The following is a 23619-nucleotide window of genomic DNA, read 5'->3' on the forward strand; positions in this document are numbered from 1 at the left end:
GTTATACTTGGCTATTTGACAGGTGTACGATTGAAAAGGTAACTAGGTAACAGTCAATACAGGTAAAATCAATCAATCAATCAAAGTTATCCTTTTTTTTGGGTTCTTATATCGAACCGCCGTGTAAATTTCCATAGTTAGGTTATTTCCAACAACAAGTGACGTGTGTCCACACCGTCGCCCTGATTGGTAGGACGGTGCAGAGTCCCGGGTGGATAGCCCCGCCCCGCCGGGCCGCTATAAAGCGCAAACAGAAACAAAGGACACCTCAGTCCAGCTGATCTTCACCTCTTCGCTTTTTGCTGCATGCAATTCCACCGACAGACCCGCACGGATACTTAGGCTTATAGTGGGTTAGGGTTACCCCCCTACAAGCGAATGAAGAAAATTCTCCTTCTTCACTTCACATACAGAGGTCTCGTAAGAAAGGGGAAAAAGAGTAAAAGAAGAAAATGGACAAGTACAAGTTACGGAAAGCTGAGCCCAAGGACGTGCCTGACATATTGCGACTCATAAAGGTTAGTAGGCCTCTAGCCCTCCAAGCAGAACCCAATGCTACTGAAGTTTCTGACATTTGTTAGACCCAGTGCATTGGGTCCTGTTGCATCAGCATCCTGCCACCTGGTACGCGGACATTCATAAAACATAAACAACATGGATACGGAAATATAGTCATGAACAGGGACCCTACATAAAACTCATCAAAATTTCAGAAAAGCTTTATGTAGGGTTCCGAGAGGGGTTAGTAGGCCTCGGGAGAGCGAGTGCTGTTGTTGCTGCTGATGTCTGGAGCTGGAATAGATGTGATCATGTGAGGTTATTTTGGAGGAGGAGGTCTAGCAAGTTGTCCTCTCCATCTTGGAAGTTCATACTTTATGGTTTGCGAGTGCATGGATGGCTGCCGGATGGCGCGACGGAGATGAGATAAAACCTCTAATCCTCCCCAAAGGGGACCGTTCGACGCCACTGGTCCACCCAGTCTGCTTGTTGTAAGCGACTTTGGGCGTGTTTCTAAAGCGTTGTTGCTTATTTTGGCTTGTTTCCTAATGTTTAAGCCAGTAGTTGCCTATTATTTCCCTGATAAATACCCCCCCCCCTAGATTTGCTTTGAAAATGGCAGATCTACAAGCTCACAACGCGTGCATCTGTTACTGTGAGGTTGTAGTCGGCTATTTTTAAACGAATTCAGGAGAAAATAAATAAATGAAACTAGGCTACACACAGTATGGGGTCCCTGGTACTGTCTGTGGCCCAGAATATGGCAACACTGCGGCGGATGTGATGACGAAGGCTTGAGGAAGCTCTTTTGTTGCCATTTCCTCATTTATGATGCCGGTCTACCCGGATACAGGAATGCCAAATATGGTCAATCTCGCATCTAGGTTTAAACCATTTAAATCTGGTGTTTTCGAGAAATACTGGGCCTACTACATTAGGCCAATTAAACGAAGAATGTTTGCATGTAATGCCAAAAAGCCAGGTTAAAGTTTAGTTTTTAAAGTTAGTTTTTGGTATATAGGTTTATAAACGTTGTATTGTATTTACCACAGACTACAATGCATGTTGTTAATGATATATGGATGTTCCCAGGATTCATTTGGGTGTTTTTGTTTATTTCTGTTTATTTGTAGGAACTTGCAAAATACGAAGATATGGAAGATCAAGTTCGTCTGACTGAGAAAGGTGAGCTTTTTCATTTTTTTTCCTCCCCCATCTATAACTTAAGCAACATGCGACAATCATGTGTGTGTGTGTGTGTGTGTGTATATCTTAACAATATTTATCACCATGTCGCCCATCCCTGTACAACATGTGTACACACATGTCAAAGTATTTACAAACGTCGCTGTTCGGCTGTTGTTGCAGAACTTCTCGAGGATGGATTCGGTGACCAGCCATTTTACCACTGCATTGTGGCAGAGAGCCAAGGAGAGGAGAGCGGTAAGGAGAGCTCTACATGCGCATTGCACACGCATAGTAAACTGCAGCAACATTACAGTGGAAAGTAACTAATTACAATTATTCAAGTACCCTTTTGAGTGTGTATATATGTTATGTTATATATATATATATATATGTTATGTATTAGGTAAATCATAAGATTGTCTGTCACATTGGACTAGACTTACAAAAAAAACACATGGTATCTACACACAGGCATGCATCACGTGAGGAGTAAAACGCACCGGTTACCGGTAGCAGCAAAGCTGATAGGTTTGTCTGTGTATGTGGTCCTCTTTTCAGGTCCAAAGGTAATTGGGTTTGCGATGTACTACTTCACGTATGACCCCTGGATCGGCAAACTGCTCTACCTGGAAGACTTCTTTGTCATGCATGAGTACAGAGGTGAGTCTTTTCATAGTTGTCTATAACCTGCCACGGAGTAAATCTATATTTTACACTCTGTAATACATATTTACCATCTGACTGACATTTGTCTCAGGTTGCCAGTGGCCATTTAATTGCTTTTGTTAACCTGCGCACCCCCATTTCTTTCCCTCATCCAGGGTTGGGAATCGGATCAGAGGTGTTGAAGCTCCTCAGTCTTGTGAGTATACTTTTTTTAATCTATTTTTACCATTTATTACGTATTGCTTTTGCATTGTCTGAACGAAGCACAACCGTGACTTGGTATTGCACCTTCTGACTCGTTTAATGTCCTCTGTCCAAACTTCCAGACGGCAATGAAGACGCGCTGCAGCAGCATGCACTTCATCGTGGCCGAGGACAACAAGAAGTCCATCGAGTTCTACAAGCGCCGCGGTGCCGAGGATCTCTCTCAGGAGGAGGGCTGGAGGCTCTTCAGGTTCGACAGCGACAGCCTCGTGAAGATGTCCACCCCTGCAGAGGAGTGAGCTGGCCCTTGGCAGGCTCGAGCAGCGCTGCTGGAGGTCACACGCAGTTGTTCAAAGTTGGGGGAGTGGGACGAGAAAGTGCATGGCAATGTCGTTCAAACTTGGCACTGTTCCTGATGTGTCTGTCATTTGGCTTTGTTCAGTGGCTTCAAATCAGGGCTTGATGATGATCTGTTAAAACGGGCAGATCTGAGATTCGTGTCTTTGGATACCCGGTTATGTACCCCGTAGGTAACGGGAAGGGTGGGCACTATGGAAAAGTGGGCACCTCAATGTAAAATTGGCTATTTTTAGGTCTGATGTATAGTGCATGTTCACATCATGTATACTTTCATATTATTTCAGACCATTTTTTTAATATTTTATTTTTTACATTTTGGACAAAATGGCCAATTTTAGATTGAGGTGCCCGCACTTCCTTAGTATCCACCTTTCTTCTTGTATCCACCCCATATAATGGAGTTGGTCATTTGCACGGGCATGGCTTAACTCTATATATGACTGACTGCCTGTCGAACGAGGGTGTCAGAACTGACTTTTAGCGTGACAGGCAGATTTTTATTGTATCGATCTTATGTAAGCCTCTCTTTTAACGTAATGTCTTGCTGTTATCGCAGCGATGATTCATAGTGTGTGTGTAACTCCCCATAATCACTTTTTGAACGTGATTGAATAATTTTCATTTTGTTACAGCTAATAAATGGGGAAACTGATCAAACACATCTTTTACTGTAATTCATTACACCAACACAAGTCATGTGTGGGCAGACCCATGATTATGTGTCAGAAACTGCAACATATACAAAACCATTAGGGGAAAGTAACAGTCTAGCACCTAAGGTGTCGACATCTAAGGCTATAAACATGTAGCAATGGAATCTAATCTAAACATTGTGAGCATGCAAGTGGCCTGTGCCTCTAAAAAGAGTGAAGTCGGTTGGTAGATAAGTCACAAACGAGTCATCTCCACCCAGCCACCCCTCCTCACTATCTGATCTATCTCTCACCATAGTTTGGGTATAACGGTTAAAATTACATCCCAACCAGACTGCACGTATGCACATAAGCGTGCACGGAACTGCACGCACACGGATGTTCTCTTCAAAGTAGTCTGGCTGAACTTACTGTTTTGAAAGCTCTTGAAACTCAACCCAGTCAAAACAGGACTATATGCCCCGAGGATTCATAACAATTGCCCATTGTTTAATTTCTGGAGCAGGTTATCCTGTGCCAAAAACAATTGGTGCAGAACTGCCACAACTCCATTACATTTATACTAGTCATCATGAAACTAAAGACTAAAATATTAAGGACAGCCACCACCACTCATTCTAGCTCTTTCCATAAAAAAAAACACCAGAGCAGTGTTGATTTTGACAGCAACAGTTTATGCAGTCATTCTTTTGAATAAAATTCCAATTTAGATTTAGTCAAATTGAAATATTTTAGTTGACTAAAAGTAAGATTTTGGTCAACTAAATATAGTTGATTTAGGCCCTGATGGAGTCATGCCTGATTTATACTTAGCTGTGTGCCAAAAATAGCATCCATGTAGGCATGTACTAATGCATATCAAACTGGGTCCTTGAAATGTAAACGTTTGAGAACCACTGAATTAAGTCACCATCAAATTCAGATTGTCAAAGTGGTTAGAGATCGTCCTCAGCAGGAAAGTACTGAGTTGAATTTTCACAACAGATTTAGGCTACTTGGCGACAGTCGCCTGATGTATGAACCCCATCCCGTTGAATCATATTGAACATTGTTTAAAATATGAATAGAAATTAAACCATTTATGACAGACTATGATCATTCGGGTGCACTGACCCAAACTCCCAGTAGACTGGGTAAACTGGGTAAACTGGTAAACTGGGTAAACTGAGAAACCTGTGAGCCTATAGCATGTTTTATTTGTGATGAGAGACTATTCAAACCGTGGCCTTTGATCCTGTCCTGGGTTGTCAAGCCATTAGAATCTGGTTAAAGATGAACCATTATCTCACGGCGACAGGGAGGCGGCTAATGGCGGTCCAACTTCCTCCATAGGGACGTGCGTCTTCCCAGGACAATCCCATATTTGGATTAGTTTGATTGGATGCCACAGTGACACCAGGTGTCACAAAGAGATGTTATAGCAGTGTAATTACCATAATACAAAGAAATAGTGAACATGACTGAGGGATGCCTTCAATAATATTGTACTACTACTAACAAGTATCATATCTCTGTTGGGTGTCCAAAACTGCTACTTTTCAGGATTCAAATAAAAAAATAGCAGATCTACAAGCTCAAAAGATGTCGCTTTCATGCCACGTTTCGAGCTTGTGGATCTGCTACTTTTGTGTGATGCTGTTGTATGATGAAGTAGGGCATTCATTTATGAAAAAGTTAAAACGAAAAAATGTAATTATGGTGATCAGAGGTTATTGCCTGACAGCAACGATATACAAACCCGAGGTGACTTCAGGATACATGAAGATGTGCTTGTATGGACTTGTTTTAATGGTTGTTTAACATGTGTTTATGAAGATGATCAAGGGATAATAGGTAAATACGCATTGGGCCACTTGGCTTTGTTTTTGTCGGCTTCCATTCCTTGTTGTTTTGTACAAATGCCTTGGGGGTTAACTTTAGCTCCACCTATGCAATTTGGACTTACAAGCCAGAGCATCAAATACTATCCATTCTAGAAATACTAGTATAGACATTAACATAATTATTGTGTTTTTGTATGGCGCCTGGTCTGTTCAGTGTCTTGCACAGGCTTGCATAATGGAGTACAATGGAAACTTAGCTTCTGCTCTTTTTGTGTGATCGATCCATTTGGGCACTTTTAATTGGCAATACTGTACTTTTAAGAGTAAAGTATTCTATTCTAAACGCTGACAGCAATGACATGGCACTTATTTAATGTGAGACCTGGGAGATCCCTGTTGTAAATGCATTGCAGAACATAACAGGTTAGGAGGCAAGATTTGTATTTTGTACACACAGTAACAAGATTTACAGTTACAACTCCCAGGTCAATCTTTACCCATCAATAAGAACTGTGTTGGCATATTGGTTATATGAACAAGGTAAAGCAAGGCTGGCTTCCTGTGTGCGTCAACTAGTGCATGAGGGACCATACCATTGACTATCTATATAACTCATATCCGTGTAGTCTACTTGACAAGTTTGACATTTCTGCTAAATATGCATTTACTCAAGTACTGTACTTAAGTACAGTACTTGAGTAAATATTTCCAACTATTCCACTTTTATTTTCTTCTCTCTCCCTGTCCCCCATCCTCTTTTTCTCTTCATGAAAACAAAAACTACAAAGAGATTGATTGATTGAAGTATTTAACAGTTTGCAGAATTACAGTACATTTATACAATATGTATATTAATTCGACACACTGCTGCTCACAAGTTCATATATTGATATATGGAGAGATTGATTGATTGAAGTATTTAACAGTTTGCAGAATTACAGTACATTTCAAGCACAACTCAATACAAAAACTGTTAACTGTGATTGGACGACATCATAAAGCATAACACTTGTTTACAAGAGGGTCCACCGTGTGGTTGCCCATCTCTATAGGAATATTATTCAATTAGAAGAGTAAAGGAGAACGGACTCCACAGTAGCAGAGAAGAAACTGATCTTGACGTGTCAGGGGAGGTTAGATTTCCAGACACTGGTCCATGCCTGCGCTTTCCTCACTTTCTATTGTTGTAGGGGTGGACATTAATATAGGTTATGACCTTGGTTTTCTCTGCGTTTAGCATGCCATGAGGCACACTCTTAACTCCACTCCGGGTTAAGAGTAGGCATAAATGTGCATTGGTGGAGAAGTAGCTGTTACAGTACACTGAGTACAGTAGCTAATGTGGATCCAATAAGAAAACAAATACAAAATAGTGATTGCATATAGTTTTTGGAGCAGTGCCTCACCACTCCAATGACTGGCCGAGTGTATGACTTGTATGTATGTATATGTATTTATGCATGTATGCATTCATACATATCTGTCTGTCTGGGCCTGGGTACAAACAGCTGCAATATCGTGGTGACCTAAAGTGGCACTGTTGAGCAGCCTAAAGGGCCATTCACACTCCGTGAGCACTACAACTACTGTATTTTAGTTTTGGGTGCGCGGTCCGTGGCTCAAATGGCAAATAAATAATGGACCTCGGTATGAAAAGGGTTGAATACCACTGGAATAGATTATGCATTTCCAGTGTCATCACATCATAAACACTTCCAATAATATTGTTCACACTGCTGTGAACTTCTCATATTCATATTAATTTGGTAAATTTGTACTTTGGTAAACTTACTCTATTATATTGTCTCCGTTGGGTGGACACCTTAAGGCCCAAACTGTGACTTTTCAGGATTCAAATTAAAAAAAAGGCAAAAGTAGCAGCAGATCTCCAAGTTCAAAATGCGTTGCTTCGCACTGCATTTCGAGCTTGCAGATCTGCTACTTTTGATGCCTTTGTGTGACCCTGTAGTTGTATGACTAAGTAGGGCGTTAATTTAAAGGTTTAAATATGGAGATAAGAGGTTTCTGCCCAACAGCAACGATATAAATCTTTTCTGCCATCTTGCTGCAAAATATCTTTTTTCCTTTCATGTGTCTCTGATGAAACAAATTCACACTGCCGCTGAGACGGTGGTTTCGGTGTCACAGGGTGGTTGTGGTGTTTTGGGTGGAGTCAAGTGATATTCAATTTAACAAAAGGTATTTCACACAACGATACCGCTCGTCTCATGTAGTCCCGGGGCATCAAGCAGCACAAAAGCTACCAAAATGCTTCACTCGCATTGAGAACGACTACAAAAGCTGCTATAAAATGCATTGTGTTTTGATCAGGCCGCCAAACACTGTGTTACTTTGTACCAGCCAGTAGGATGAAACCATTAACCCATTCTGACCGGGCACCCATTTTGGTGTCAGCATCATGTTATGCTTTAGCTATTTAAAAATAGCAGATCTACAAGCTCATATCGCGCCACCGAGTGGCGCGATACGAGCTTGTAGGTCTGCTATATATTTTTTTTTTTAAGATATTCTTTTGCGGCTTACGCCTTTTATTGATTTTTGAAGGGACAGACAGTAGGCTGACAGGAAACGGGAGAGAGATGGGGGGATGACATGCAGTAAAGGCCGTGTCGGGTCCGGGAGTCGAACCCGCGGCACACTGCGACTGGATTACCAGTCCGGTGCCCAGACCGTTACGCTACGGCCTGGGCCAGGTCTGCTATTTTTGAAAAATCGAAGAGCGACTGACATTTTTAGAATCTGATCTCAGGTCAGAATGGGTTCATCAGACCAGTGTGTGTCCGGCGGAAACCTCGTATGAATCTGATCTCAGGTCAGAATGGGTTAAAAAACAACACTGACACACAATCTTTGTTTCCATGGTACTGGGACCAAAATGTAATCTCTTTATACACGGGATGGTTAAACACTGTCATTAAATACATTGTTTACTCAGTCAGTCAAGGTTTAGTGCAACATAAAGCCATTAAATAACATACTTCAGTGCATTATGTGCCAAATTCTAATCGGCACAAACATAACGGTAAATAAATACGTGTTTTTTTTAACATGGTCAAAACGACAAGTAAAATATGTCTTTCATTAACAGATGTGTGGTGTTATTTATTAGAGTACCGCAAGCTACACATTTTTTGAACAATATGTATATTAACTCGACACACTGCTGCTCACAAGTTCATATATTGATATATGGAGAGATGCAAACCGTCCAAAACTTTGGCACCATTGGATATATATACACAGCAATTTAACCTAATAAATCAAATCATTTCTCTACGCATGACTGGAAGGTGGCAGGTTATATGGGTTAGAAATGGTGTGTAATACTGTACGTAACTACAGGTCAGGGTAGCAGCAGGACGATATCATATCCGATACGAGATGCTCTCTGTTGCCTCAGCTGGTGCTGTCGCTGCTCTCTGCCTTCTCCTTCTTGTCAGACTAAAAAAAGACAAGACAGTGCAGACTGAGTGAGCGGGAACATTCCACTAAGTTTCAGAAACTCAGAGATGAATAAGAGTGATCGTTTCCTCACAAGTACAGCCAAAATGTTTCCTATTGTCGCTGTCGGGCAGAAACCTATTATCAAATTTATTCTATCTATTTTAACCTTTTGTGCCACAAGCTCGATTTGAGCTCGGCTATTTTTGAAATTTGAATCCTGAAAAGTAACAGTTTTAGACACATGAGGTTTCCACCCAACAGACGATATGACTATCTATCTGTATGAAGTATGACTCACTCTTTGGTTATTCAGCTGTAAGACACTTCCGAGTTCTATGCCATTTGATGGTGGAGGGCAAATCAAATACTGTAGTTATTATAGCTTGCAGCTTGTTTAGGCATGGGTTTGGAAGGTCCAGACCCACAGGAACGCACCCAGGGTTCCGGCCGATTCCGGCGAGCCACCCCACGTCCGAAACTGTACCCTCTACTGTACTGTACTGGCACACCCGAAATCAACATATATACAGTTAATATGTGCGTTTGTGTGTGTGTGTGTGTGTGTTAGGTTGCACACAGGTGGTGAAAAACAACCATGTTGTTTTCGTGCTCAGACGCACCCACCCACCCACCCAGCCACCCACACACATAGCTCCGTAAGGGAGTGCATCCTCTAAAATGTAGTTACTATAGGCAGGGTTTGGATGACAATATAGCCTTTGCAACAGATTTTTTATTAAAAAATAAATATATATATACGGTATATATTATCTGGGAGGACATCAATCATTCTACACTCTACAGAGTGCCTACCTTCTGTTTGCAATGCAAGAGCTGGCAAAGTAATTATGGGAACTAACAGTGACTGACGGCTTAATAGCATTTCATCTATCAACAATACTGTCTAATGGCTGAATGCTGACCACTGCAAAAAAAAAAAAAAAAGAGCATTTCAACCCAATTATCTAACCAAGTCACCGACGCCATTATGGGGCATGGGGCGGCAGTGGCTCAGGGGTAGAGTTGTTGCCTTTCACAATCTATGTAAAGAGCCTATATAAATGCACCATTTATTATTACCGGTATGTTTTAACCATTCAAATACAGACGGACAACCATGGCGAACTCTGTTGAACTGGTTGATCCGGTCAAACACTAATAAAACAGTTCATAACTTCATTTAATGACTCAAATTACTGACCTCCTGTTTACCAAACAACTGCTCGTTCCACAGGCTGTCCGCGGCCACACGACCCTGCTGAGCCCAGGAGTTCACAGAGTCCTTGCTCACCTTGACAGAACAACAACAAAGAAGAGATCATCATCATCATCAGCGGCTGTGGTTTGACAACAACAATGCCCCCAGTTTCACTTCAAAACACACGCGCGCGCACACACGAAGAATCTTGTTGTTTTCTTATTTCTTTCTGTTCTTTTCTCTTTGTTTTTTACTATATTTTTTATCCCACGATTTTGTAACCCATTTTTCACCCCTGTGTCAAATTATCTAATCCTGGGCTCTACACACCCTCCGCCAACCTAGTCACCATATTCACCCCATTATATGGGGGACATGGGGAGAGCAACGGACTTGAACTCATGCCTGTGTCCAAGTTGCTTTCTGTTCTTTTCTATGACTCATTATCTCCTGAGTTTCTATTTCGCCTATAATGACAAGCCTAAAATAGTGATGTCAGTGATTAACACCGGTATGTATTTAGTTTGTTTCCCCATTATGGAATTTATGTTATGTATTCATCTTTATAGTTATAGAGACTATGTTACAATGAGCACCAGCTGTGGCTGGTAGAAAAGAAAACGGTATCAACCTGCCCGAGTCATCATAATTAAACACAATGCTGTCTTCACAGATTTACTGGCAGGTGAATGATTTTACACCAATAAACCCCCAAAATACCATCGTTAAACGGGCACAGCAGCATCACATAAAAAAACAACTCAAAAACAGTCCTCCTGGGTTTCACAAAAAGAGGAAACCTTTGCACGCTCTCTGTGGTGGTATCCTGCACACTCATCACTTTGACCCCCTTCTCGGCCTATCTTCAGCTCCTGTGTTTATATAATTCATCCTCCCATCCGTTTGATCCCTTGCAGGTGTGTGTGTGTGTGTGTGTGTGTGTGTGTGTGTGTGTGTGTGTGTGTGTGTGTGTGTGTGTCCGTCCGTCCGTCGGGTGTCTGGGTGCGCATAAACGAAAACGGCACAGATGGCCGGTGAAAATGTTGGAGCTAAAATTATAAACCTTTTCCATTTCCAAGCCAAACAATCCCATCCCGGTGAAATACCAAACAGCCTCTGGGGGAGGAAAAGTACAGCAGACTCGGCCCAGAAATGCATTTCACAGCCAGAGCTTCCTAAAGGAAACCACAGCCCTTTCCTATGGGGGGGCAAGAGAGGTTAATCTCTCTCTCACACACACACACACACACACACACACACACAGCATGCCATTTGCCCTGCTAACCTACTGCAGTTTGTATGTGTCTAACACGCAGCATGTTAAGACGACAACACACAAACCGCACACCCACGCCTGCGGGTGCAGATCATGCATCTAAACATACATGAAGATGTTTTCCCTGCCTGCGTGTCGTTGTACCCTGGGGCCTTATAGAATGGGATCAATATTGTTTTAAACATAAAGGTCATCATTGTTTACATGCTGCTGTCCTGAGGCTTTCCACCTATGACAGTCACATGACGCACAGGCTGTGTACACTAGTGTAGAGGGCAGTGGACACACGCCATAAATATGGAGCAGTGGGTTATCAAGGTCAGTGGTTGTTAAACCGTTTCAGGCAGCAAGCCCCCAAAATAATCATATTTGAACTGGGGACACCCGAAAATAATCATATTTTAACTGGGGACACCCCAAAATAATCATATTTGAACTGGGGACACCCGAAAATAATCATATTTTAACTGGGGACACCCGAAAATAATCCTATTTGAACTGGGGACACCCCAAAATAATCATATTTTAACTGGGGACACCCCAAAATAATCATATTTGAACTGGGGACACCCGAAAATAATCATATTTTAACTGGGGACACCCGAAAATAATCCTATTTGAACTGGGGACACCCCAAAATAATCATATGTTAACTGGGGACACCCCAAAATAATCATATTTTAACTGGGGACACCCCAAAATAATCATATTTTAACTGGGGAGCACACCAAAATAATCATATTTTAACTGGGGAGCACACCATAACCTGACAAGCAGTTGGAATTGTAGGAGTGGAGGCATAACAATTAGTTATTTGTTTTCACATTTTGTTAATTCCTTTTCAAATGTTGCGTTGTGACGTTGTAGAAATGTACAGAATAGATACACTAATGTATACTTACTGTGTTAGTAGAAATGTACAGAATAGATGCACTAATGTATACTTACTGTGTTAGTAGAAATGTACAGAATAGATACACTAATGTATACTTACTGTAGAAATGTACAGAATAGATACACTAATGTATACTTACTGTGTTAGTAGAAATGTACAGAATAGATACACTAATGTATACTTACTGTAGAAATGTACAGAATAGATACACTAATGTATACTTACTGTAGAAATGTACAGAATAGATACACTAATGTATACTTACTGTGTTAGTAGAAATGTACAGAATAGATGCACTAATGTATACTTACTGTGTTAGTAGAAATGTACAGAATAGATACACTAATGTATACTTACTGTAGAAATGTACAGAATAGATACACTAATGTATACTTACTGTAGAAATGTACAGAATAGATACACTAATGTATACTTACTGTAGAAATGTACAGAATAGATACACTAATGTATACTTACTGTGTTAGAAATGTACAGAATAGATACACTAATGTATACTTACTGTAGAAATGTACAGAATAGATACACTAATGTATACTTACTGTAGAAATGTACAGAATAGATACACTAATGTATACTTACTGTAGAAATGTACAGAATAGATACACTAATGTATACTTACTGTGTTAGTTTGTATACTGTCGAGTGAGAAAAGAATGTTGCACATTTCCGGAGTGCTTAATTTTGACAGCAAATTCAGATTCTCTCTTTTGAACGACAAAATATCAAAATCTTAGTCTTTTAGTCTTAGTCAACAACATTAACATTGTTGGGACCTACCTCTTCTTGTCTGGAGCTTTCTTCATTCGCAGCATTCCAAGATCGTCAGATACTACCATTTCTAAATGTTTGAGAACCACTGATGTTGAGCGTATGGTGCTATTATAGGTTTGCTGCATGCATCGTTTAATCCAGTGGTTCCCAAAGTGGGGTCCGGAGACACAGAGGGGTCCTTGAGGGAGTTCCAGGGGGTCCCCAGCTAAATGATAGTTTGTAACCAAATGGACCCTTATGGGTCTGTACTAAATTAACATAGATTTTACAATTTAAATTGAGGGTCCCAGAGATAGAAATGTCATTAAATGGGGGTCCGTAGCCAAATTCATGTCAAATTGGCAATAAAATGGTTGAGAATCACTGCTAGAGCAGTACAAATCTTCTCTTATGGCATATCTTTTCAAATGGGGGGGGGGGGTCCGCAGGTTAATTAGTGTCAATTTGGGGGTCCTTGACATGGAAAGGTTTGGGAACAACTCAACCACTGGTTTAATCCATGTAGAATGTATTTGTATGATGATGATGATGAATGATGTTAGGATGGCTGTGGTGTTGTTGTTCACCTTGAATAGGGAGGCAGCCTGCTGAGGGTAAAACATGGAGGCGGTCAGAGCCATCAGACCAACAGGAAACAGCAGTCTCTTCACCCTGGAACCTGACCACCATGTGACAACAAGTTTTGCTTTAGTCAGTCTTTTGAATAAAATGCCAATTTCGTTTCTCACATTTTATAGTCACCAGAAATGTTTTTACTTTTAGTTGAGTTTTAGTTGACTAGATATCATATGATTTTAGTCAACATTTTGTAATTACTGGTATTTTGGTGTTTTGCATAAAACAATAACACAATCATTTAAAGTTCTGTTTTGCCCAGGATTATGGGATGTTTTCCGGATCGTTAGGAAAATAGATGAAACGTGCAAAAACTGTACAGTCAGAATAGAATTAGATTACTCAATTTTAATGAGCTTTTACAATGCTGCGTTACCTTTTGCCAGATAGAGCCCTAGGAATCCGGAGAAACCGACTCCGCCAACAGGGGCGTAGAGCTCAGGTGGAGGGTCACTGATGAAGTCATACGCAGCTGACAAGAAAAGAGGAAGTGAATGTGAAGCTGCAACCCGTTTGTCACTCAGTCATAACCACTGTGAAAATGTCACAACACCCAGTCCAAATCAAATATCTGAAATAGCATAAGCAATTAAGCATAAACAGATTTTATTTTTGCAGGGCTACTTCTTTGGCCTACAGGAATTGTGCACCAGAAATGTAAATGGTAAATTGTGCATTTATATAGCGCCTTTATCCAAGGCCCTGTGGCACGGATTGGTCAAGTGTTTTGCAAAATTAGCGCCACACACAGCCTGTGAATCTTCACAAGCAGCCTGTGAATCTTCACAAGCAGCCTGTGAATCTTCACAAGCAGCCTGTGAATCTTCACAAGCAGCCTGTGAATCTTCACAAGCAGTCTGTGAATCTTCACAAGCAGCCTGTGAATCTTCACAAGCAGCCTGTGAATCTTCACAAGCAGTCTGTGAATCTTCCGCTATCTCACGATTCAATTCCGATTCTTGGGGTCACGATTCAATAAAAAAAAATCTGTTTTATCTCTTAATTCAGAACACTAATATTGTTGTCATCTGGAGTTTAACAAACAAGTGAAGGCTAGTTATTTCTAACAGCTCAAAAAAAGAATTTTATTTATATATATATATATATATATATATATATATATATATATATATATATATATATAATTTAATACCAGAGAGGCTCGCTTGTAGAAATTCTTGGCTTTGATGGTATCTTAGATTAAGTGAGTTCTATTTGAATGTTATGTTGTGTGCAGAAACACAACATAGCCTACTTACCTTGATGCAAGTAACATTAACATCCTCTTTGCTGTGCTGAATTGAAAGTGACTGGAGTTTCCCCCTAAAATCCCCTAAAGAACACGTGCGTGCATGCGTGCGTGCGTACGTACGTGTATGTATGTGTGTGAGCGTGTGTGAGAGCATGTGTGCGTGCGTGCGTGCGTGCGTGCGTGCGTGTGTATGTGAGCATGTGTGTGAGCGGTGGTGTGTGTGAGTGAGCATGTGTGTGTGTGCGTGAGCATGTGTGTGTGTGCGCGCGCGCGCGCGCGAGTGAGCGTTTGTGTGTGTGTGTGTGTGTGTGTGCGCGCGCGTGTGAGTGAGCACGTGTGTGTAGAGTGTGTGTGTGTGTGTACTGTGTACATTGCTCACCTCTCACTGTTCTAATGGATGTGTTCACAGTAGGCTCGGCTGTTGTGTATAATTCCTGGGGTGGATTGAAGGTCAAGACAGAGACAGTGAGTCAGTTCCACTGGCCCTCAGTTCTTTGACTTGTTCTAAAAGTACACCTCTCGTCTTGATTTACCATTCTATGTTTTCAATATAAAAATACAAAAAAGAAAGAAAAAAAAAGCGGTAGACAGCAAACCAGGAGTCATTTAAGTGGACGGGAGCAGGGCGGCAATTGGGATGTGACGGCACGGCAGCCAGAACCGGTAACGTAACGGCATTTCCATTCAAAATAAAAACGTTTAATCTTTTTTAAGGTAGTTCCGGACGGAATCCAGAACCAGATGTTATGTAGCTCCATGACGTGGGGAAAAAAAAGGAACACAGCAGCAGCAGCAGCACACACGCACAATAGGAAGCAGCACAACAAAGGTCGAAATAGACAATGAAAAGTTGATCATTTAGTCAGGGCCGTGGCTCAGTGGTCCAGGCACCGTGGCTGGTAAACCCAGTCTGGCAGTGTGCCGCGGGTTCGACTGCCGATCCCGAAGGCCTTTACTGCATGTCATCCCCCCATCTCTCTCCCCATTTCCTGTCAGCCTACTGTCTGTCCCTCCATAAATAAATAAAAATTAAATAAAGGCGAAAGCCACAAAATAAAAACATTAAAAAAAGAAACCGTGCAGCAGGTAGTGCCGTCTTCCTACGCTTGCCTGAGCCCATGTGAATGCAGCATTAATCATTGTGGGTCGAATAGCCGTTATATTGTAGAAGCTCATATCTCGTCATATTTTTATTTAATATTGAATGTTTTGTTGGAATTGTTTTGCCTATAACGACATGCACCAAAAAAAAGCCAGGTTTAGAGTCGGGTGTGAAAGTCATACCTGAGCTTTCCTCATGGCAGCGTCATATGTTTCCTGTAAGAAAAACCAAAACAATTTTACAGGTTATTTTTTAACTTCATCATCATTTTGTAATTTAACCAGTCCTTTCCATATAAGCCAGTGTGGAGTCTTGTATAACAGTCAATCCAAAACACAGCCAAGAAGAAACACGTTTAATAGCTCGTATTCTATATTACTAGCCAATTACTCCAATTGACATATAGGGCCTTATGTACCAGATCTTATGACTTAACTTAAAAGGACGGGTTTCCTCCTTTGAGACACAGACTGAGTAGAAAACAAATTGTTATAGTATATAGTATATTTTATTGGCTTAAAATATTGTCAATCTTTTTTTAATAGGGGTTTATATGTGACCATACCATTAAGGATACGTCCATTGATGATAAGTCCTAGGTGCATCCATTTATGTATGTATTTTGTTATAGTTCTTCTATTTATAGTGACTCATAGGAATAGACTACGTGACAACCAGGAATAGTCTGGTGACCACCGGAGAGACGGGAGACGGCACCTGGGAGCAGTATGGGTTGGCACCCCAGTCTGTGTCTTCCGTGAGGAAGAAGCCCAACAAACCCACAGTGAGGCCGTTAGGAGGGCCATGCAAGCCTCAAGCGGAGCCTGCGGCACCACCAAGGGCAAGGTGGAGCCTGCGGAACCGTTGCGGCTTGAGAATCCACCATTCCTGAATAAAGTGCCTGGTGCTGGGAGTCTGGTGCAACGCACAGGGCCTGACCTGGTGAGAGCAGGAGTGGACCTGGTGAGACGTAGGAGGGGCCCGGACAGGAGTCAACCCACAGAGCCTAGTCCTTCCATGTGCCAGAATGGTACCTCCCAGTCCCGGCAGAGTAGTTCAGGAGGAATGGATTCCTGGTTTTTCCCTAATGGGACTTATCGAGGGTAGCTACTGGGTAGAAGTCGGGACTTGATCACCCCGGCTGGGTCACCTGAGTGAGGGGTATGATGTTGGGAGACCCGAAACCCCGATGACCTCGGGATACATCACTGAGGATACGTCCCAGGTGCATCCATTTATGCATGTATTTTGTTATTATATATAACCTATATAAGGGGAAAATGCAAAACATTCATTATGCTTTAAGTAGCATGTGATGTGTCAAACTAGGGGGTTTTCATGATTCTGAAATAAAACACTTCCCTAGATGGTTATATGTATATCAGGGCTGTGTTCCTGGTCACTTGGGGTTTTTCCAGATGGAAACATACCAGACCCAGTGTTGTGTAGGGCTCAGCACATTTCCTCAGCGATGACATGCTCTCTTCTACTGGACCCGCCTTGGGCTCCACGTAGCTGGAATATGCTTCTTCTGGAGCATTGTACAGTGATGGGAGCTGAAACACACACACACACACACACACACACAGTGTGATGAATTGAACAAGGAATTGAACAAGGTGGACCCTCTTGTAAACAAGTCTAGTGCTTTATTGGTCGTCCACTCACAGTTAACAGTTTTTTGCATCGAGTTGTGCTTGAAATGTTGAAACTGTTAATAAATACTTCAATCAGACCTTGTTTGCACATTAACTAGAATTCACTCACACACACACACACACACACACACACACACACACACACACACACACACACACACACACACACACACACACACACACACACACACACACACACACACACACACACACACACACACACACACACACACACACACACACACACACACACACACACACACAGAAAGGCTATATTATTTAATAGTTAGAGAAATTCGAAGTTTCCACACAAGTTTCACAAGTGCTTCACAAGTTCACGTTCCACAGCCGCCTGCCTTGACTTCTGTGCGCGCTGACTGCTGCGGGCACGGTGTGGGCTAGCCCCTCCCTCCCCTCACTGGTGCGAAACTGTAGTAAAAATGGGACGCTTACTAGCCTATCATCACCGATTCACCACACCTCTACGTTTACAGCACCACCACGGCTGGGGGGAGAACCAGAGTGGGGGTGGGGGGGCTGCCTGGTCTGCCTACCTCGTATTGGCGTTGCCTTATTGCTCAAAGAGTTCCTGGCTCCGCCCCTGCTTCAAAGGACAATTCAAATAGTGATTAACCCATTCTGACCTGAGATCAGATTCTAAAAATGTCTATTACATCCTGACAGTTTCATTATTAACCCATTCTGACCTGAGATCAGATACTAAAAGTGTCTTCGATTTTTCAAAAATAGCTAAAGCACGACACGATGCTAACACCAAAATGGGTGCCCGGTCAGAATGGGTTAAAGGATAACCAGAGATGAGATCACGAATATCTTTTATAGAGTAGGCCCAATCAAAATTAGATTTTAACATATGCCTGTTGGTGAAGTACCTTGAGTGGTGTTAACTTATGTTGTATCGTTGATGCACAATAACAGTAGGATTATTCCATGTGGCAACTTTTCAATTCATCATTTTGTTATGTAAAGGAGTCAAGGACTGCTCGTTTTTAAATCTGTATTTTTAACCTACACTGTTGGCATTTTCACCACTTGCGTATATCCCTGTACGACCTAACCTCGCCTCACCAGGCTTTCCACCACCTCGGAGGAAAGCCTGGTCTCTGTTTCAAAAGTCCGTATGATCCGGGCTGGGGCCGGATGATGTGGTTACGTCATGTTGTAGTATTGTTTTGTAGTCGCCAGACAGGATGAACAGGCGGTGGCAACTTCCTTTTCCCTCTCAATAAAAGCTCTCGTAAGCGAGAGCTTTTATTGAGAGGGAAAAGGAAGTTGTCGCCGCCTGTTCTTCCTGTTTGTTGTAGGCAAACCATTGCCTACAACATGACGTAAGCATATCATCCGGCTCCAGCCCGGATCATATACCGAAATGAAATGGTGCCCAGGCTAAGTACGACCTATGTGAACTTCCCCATAGTGGAGTGTCCAAACTATGGAGCTGTCCATCTATGCTCATTGATGTTGTTGTAGGCTATAGCTCACTGTGGATAAGGTGTAAAAGCTAACACATAATACAGCTTAGTGTTACTGTGAAGAGGAACAAGTCCATTCATCCTGACATGAACCCACCTCGTGGATGCTGAGAGCTTGCACTGTGTTGCTTTTCTTCTTCACCTCACTGGCAGCCAGCACTGTTCCACTGGTCAAACCCATCAGACCAGAAACCACGAGCGGCAGCGACACCTAGTGGCAAGTTGATAAAACAGTCCTTACTGAGAGACACGCCATAGAATGATGCTACCACTAGTGTTGTGATTGTGAATCAATTTACTAAAGATAAATAGGGTTAGGGTTAATATCAGTAAAACGGTCTAAAAAAAACAACAACTTCGCAGTCCCTTCGTGTGATGAGCACGTGAGCCTTCACACGTAGTGTTACTAAAACTGTGTTCGTGACTGACAACATTGCTAGCGTTAGCTGGAAAGGCTAGCCAAAGGTTGAATCTACTCATTTCAACAGTTCCATCATCATGTCCCTAGACTCCCTACGTATAAAAGCGGAATGGATCATGTTGTCCACATTCACCTGCGTCACTATAAGGATATTCCGTTGAAAAACAGAAAAGTGGAATGAATCAGCTTAACTCACCACTTTCACATTTGACATCTTGCAGCACGACTGACGACTATCGGTTATCTAAGGTAAGTACGGTAAGTCACGAGGACCACAACAAGCGCTCACACACACACACACACACACACACACACACACACAGTCATGAAGTATATATGTTGCATCATCAGACCTAAATTTAGGACTATCCTTCAAATTTTTGTTTATGCCCCCAAATTACTGGATATAAAAGGTTTTGAAACAATTGTAGAAATATTAATAATTGTCGAATAAGAATGCTCCAATCTTACATACTTTACTTAAAAAAACATTACTATTTTTACATTTAAAAAAATAGCCAATTTCAAGTGTTCACTCTTCCTTGGTGCTCACATAACCCGTTACATCCCCCCACACACACACCCCACACACAGTGAAAGTTTAACAATATGAACATTTATTTCTTTTAAAAGAAATTACAAATTGTTCCAAATACTCACTGCTCAGATTGTGGTTATTATGCAAATCTGAGTTCTTATTTCATTTTTTTTCCAGATACAGGTGTTGTAACAGTATTGTTTGTAACCTCAATATTATATATATATTTTAAATCCTACTGCAAGATTGAAGACTGGTGACAAAAAAATAAATAAAAATAAAATAAAAAATGCTGCACTAGCCTATGCCAGAATGGGCCTAGAGACCGAAGACAGCAGCATCAGTTACACGTTTTCCCAACATTTTGGCATATTCAAATGTTCATGAGATCAGACATGAATGTACTAGGACAGGTTCCAGACAGAGACATGGAAAAGAGACCACTTTTCTTCAAGCCTTCTTGCCTTTGACAACATTCAGTGCCAGATCACATGGTGTGGAAGGAACAAGATTCGTGCACGTTTTCATTCCTGATTTGTCAAAGCATTTGTTGATGGTGCAACAAAATGACATGACCACGCACACCTCATGTCCTCCGTGACACATGATTAGGGCTGGCACAATTATTACATAAAATGGCCCAGTCGCAATTATTTGAGATCGTAATAATCGTCGTAATTGTTCACATATGAAAAAATTTCATACATTTTGAAACATTTTCAAGATAGGGGAAATAGCAGATTTCCAGTATTTGTCTATTTCCACTATTTTTTAACATTTATGAAAGTATAAAATGATTAAATGTCAGTCAATTCTTTGTATATTTAGGTTATTTCTCATATCTGCCCTGTGCAACTTCAAAGCCTAAAAGGCCAAACGGAAATGTAATTATTAACTATCATTCGAATATGCCCCAGTGTTCAATGAAAAGACACAATTAAATTGCAATTAGTTGTGTGACAATTCATTATCGTGACAGCCCTCCCATGTGATCTGAGACAGCATCATCATCAACACAGGCCTTCTTAGAACTGAGAGCATTTACCTGCAAAGTGCAAACATTATACAAACTGTTTCTAACAGTTATGACAGTGCAGAGCCTGTGACCCACCTAGAACATCCACAGTCCACACACACACACACACACACACACAAACACACACACACACAGATAGGCATGTTAACGTGCTACTACCGGGGCTGCACAATTAATCCTGTGTATGTCACAAATGTATTCAATAACCCTAGAATTTGGCCATAAATATAGGCAGACACATTCAATTTGTTTTTCTCTATCCAAATTCACAGAGACCAGTTAGTCCTCAGCAATAATCGTGGTCATGATATGTAGCAACATGACTGGAATGACCATTCCAGTCATAACTATCTACTACTGCATAAACACTGCACTGCTTTGCTGCAGGACTCATGAGTTCTAGAAAGCAGAACTTGTTCATAAAGGGACATCATTGGTATAGTTAGCCAGGAGTCAAAAGTACACAAGCGTTTGTTTTGCTGATAATAGTCAGAGCATATAAAGATTTATAGATCAGTGGTTCTCAACTTTGATCATGAGGAAACCAGTGATCCATGGTTTTCTTTGTAGCCGTCTGCCTTATCAGGCACAGGTGGTAATTTAGATTGGGAACACGAAGCCTTAAATTAGCAATTAAATAGACGGTATAAGTGAAAACCTATCATAAGTGTGTGCTCTCAGGACTACAGTTAAGCACCACTGCACTAAACTATACCCAATGTAGGTTAGCTCGGTTTGTACGGCCTGCTTCTTAAGTCTGATTCATGCCTCAACGACCAAGTGCCACTCGGCAAAAGTAAAATCTTTCAACTGAAAGCATAAACCCTGGCTTTGTAATATGTGTCCCCTTCTATTAATTGCCAGGGAACTACGCAAGGTTCCTACGCAAGGACAGGAGAAGAGATAAAGAGACAGGCCTCCTTCTAATAGCTATGTGTTGTATTATTGAGTTGGAGGACAGGGACTAGATTCTACCAGCCATGTGCAGCACTGTTGAGACAGAGGAGCAGATAACAGGCAACAGCAGACATCAGAAGCACAAAATAACAGTCGCAGTCTCCCTCAATGCAAAAAATAAATAAAAAAAGGAAATATTGATTTACATAGCAAATCATATCAAATTAAATATCATCATCACTTGGCTGTACTTGCTGCATAGCTTGGTGAAAGAGATGCATAAATAAAAAATTTAATAAAAAGCATGGCTGAAAGACTGAACTGCGTGAGTTAATGCTTTAGCCCTTTTTCACAGTTGGCTTATGAAAAGAAGAAAAATAAATAGTGGAGGAAAACAAAACAGGCAGAGATGATGACGACTAGGTCCTATTAACACATAGCTGGATATCAAACAGGGTTTTGCTGGATCAAGGCACCGGCAAAAAACTCGATTGCTTGGACATGTGGGCTCTATGGGTGCCTATATATCACCATCGCCGAGTTGTGTTTGCTATGAAGCACTCTTCTTACATACAGTAGTTGTACAAGAAGAGCACTTCAACAGGTCTGCTACGTCTATGTTACCACATCTTGTAATAATGTGAAGTGAGCAAGTACAGAGAATGTACACAGCATCCTCAGTGTCAGTGTATATCTCAGGGTTGATCTCACGCTGAGGATTTAGCTGCGTAGACAATAAATATAGCTGTATAAAGCCATAGCAATAACTGGTTTGCTAGGGGTTAAGTTCTACTGTATACGTGTAGTCCCCCAAAAACTATCTCCATATCGTCTGTCGGGTGGAAAGTGAAGCCTCATATGTCCAAAACTTCGAGCTTGCAGAAGTGCAATTGGTTTTATGAATTTGTGTGTCGCCGTAGTATGATCAAGTAGGACGTTAATTTACGGGGGGGGGGGGGAACACAAAAACATAGAATATGGAGATCGGTTTCTGCCCGACAACGACTATAATAATGCACAATTAACAACAATGATATGCACAATTAATTATATCTTATTCTGTGATCTCTGTGGCCAAACTGCAAGATTGTGTCCCTCGTCAGTGGCACAGGAGGCAGACCAGTGTAACTGCAGTGCAGGACATCGTCACAAACATCATCATCTTCACCCCTTTAAACAAAATTAAAATAAGAAAGGAAAACAGTAGTGTTGCTTTGTCAAATGTTCATCCAGCTGCCTAGGTGTGTGCATACACACATTCACATATGCAGACACGCACACAAAACGCACGCTCGCTCACTCACTCACTCACTCTCACACACACACACCCACCCACAAATGCGCTTTCGAACAGAGACAGAGAAAGGAAGGTTGGGCGGGACAGACAAGACGCCATGGCGTTTTTACGTGAACATGAGCACAGTATGGTGAATATAAGGGAAGTTAACATTAAAAGTGAGGACTAAAAGACTGTCTGATAGCCTTAAATATATAGTAGATGAGTATGAGAACAGGGAACTTGACTGTAAGTCCAAGAATTATACCAGCTGAATTGACTTCCTTTTTTTTTCCTTCTTTACTCCTCAATT

At 41.5% G+C, this 23619-nt stretch overlaps 2 protein-coding genes across 3 annotated transcripts; one reads left to right on the forward strand and one right to left on the reverse strand.

Moving 5' to 3' along the window:
* Positions 1–244: 244 nt before the first annotated feature.
* Positions 245–3577, forward strand: LOC310868338 (diamine acetyltransferase 1-like). Its single transcript, XM_083778734.1, has 6 exons — positions 245–518; positions 1632–1683; positions 1867–1941; positions 2245–2346; positions 2508–2548; positions 2679–3577. Exons 1-6 carry the CDS (start codon positions 453–455, stop codon positions 2853–2855), a joined length of 513 nt encoding a protein of 170 aa, XP_083634860.1. The 5' UTR covers positions 245–452; the 3' UTR covers positions 2856–3577.
* Positions 3578–8276: 4699 nt separating this feature from the next.
* On the reverse strand, positions 8277–19819 carry apoob (apolipoprotein O, b). 2 transcript variants are annotated; one of them, XR_014570023.1, is made up of 10 exons: positions 19756–19819; positions 19236–19349; positions 17418–17543; positions 16170–16202; positions 15265–15319; positions 14010–14105; positions 13585–13676; positions 13025–13085; positions 10059–10148; positions 8806–8854 (listed from the first exon to the last, which is right to left on the reverse strand). XR_014570023.1 is itself a non-coding variant. In XM_083777894.1 (9 exons), the coding sequence occupies exons 1-9, from the start codon at positions 19771–19773 to the stop codon at positions 8810–8812; spliced, it is 669 nt and encodes a 222-aa protein (XP_083634020.1). In that variant the 5' UTR covers positions 19774–19819; the 3' UTR covers positions 8277–8809. The 2 variants fall into 2 exon arrangements, 1 of the variants encoding a protein (XP_083634020.1); XM_083777894.1 differs by lacking the exon at positions 13025–13085 and having other exon boundaries at positions 8277–8854.
* Between the last annotated feature and the right edge of the window lie 3800 nt (positions 19820–23619).

The sequence above is a fragment of the Protomyctophum parallelum genome, assembly GCF_964188405.1.
Source record: "Protomyctophum parallelum genome assembly, chromosome: 12".
Lineage (NCBI taxonomy): Eukaryota > Metazoa > Chordata > Actinopteri > Myctophiformes > Myctophidae > Protomyctophum > Protomyctophum parallelum.

Bases quoted from the DNA above. Each gene is read 5' to 3' on its own strand.
- LOC310868338 (XM_083778734.1), top strand. From the start codon at position 453: ATGGACAAGTACAAGTTACGGAAAGCTGAGCCCAAGGACGTGCCTGAC. The intron at 2,347-2,507 runs GTGAGTCTTTTC...TCCCTCATCCAG, and splicing joins TGTCATGCATGAGTACAGAG to GGTTGGGAATCGGATCAGAG. The intron at 2,549-2,678 runs GTGAGTATACTT...CCAAACTTCCAG, and splicing joins TGTTGAAGCTCCTCAGTCTT to ACGGCAATGAAGACGCGCTG.
- apoob (XM_083777894.1), bottom strand. The intron at 16,203-17,417 runs GTATGTTTCCAT...TTTTTCTTACAG, and splicing joins CCTACACAACACTGGGTCTG to GAAACATATGACGCTGCCAT. The intron at 15,320-16,169 runs GTATGACTTTCA...AATCCACCCCAG, and splicing joins CTGCCATGAGGAAAGCTCAG to GAATTATACACAACAGCCGA.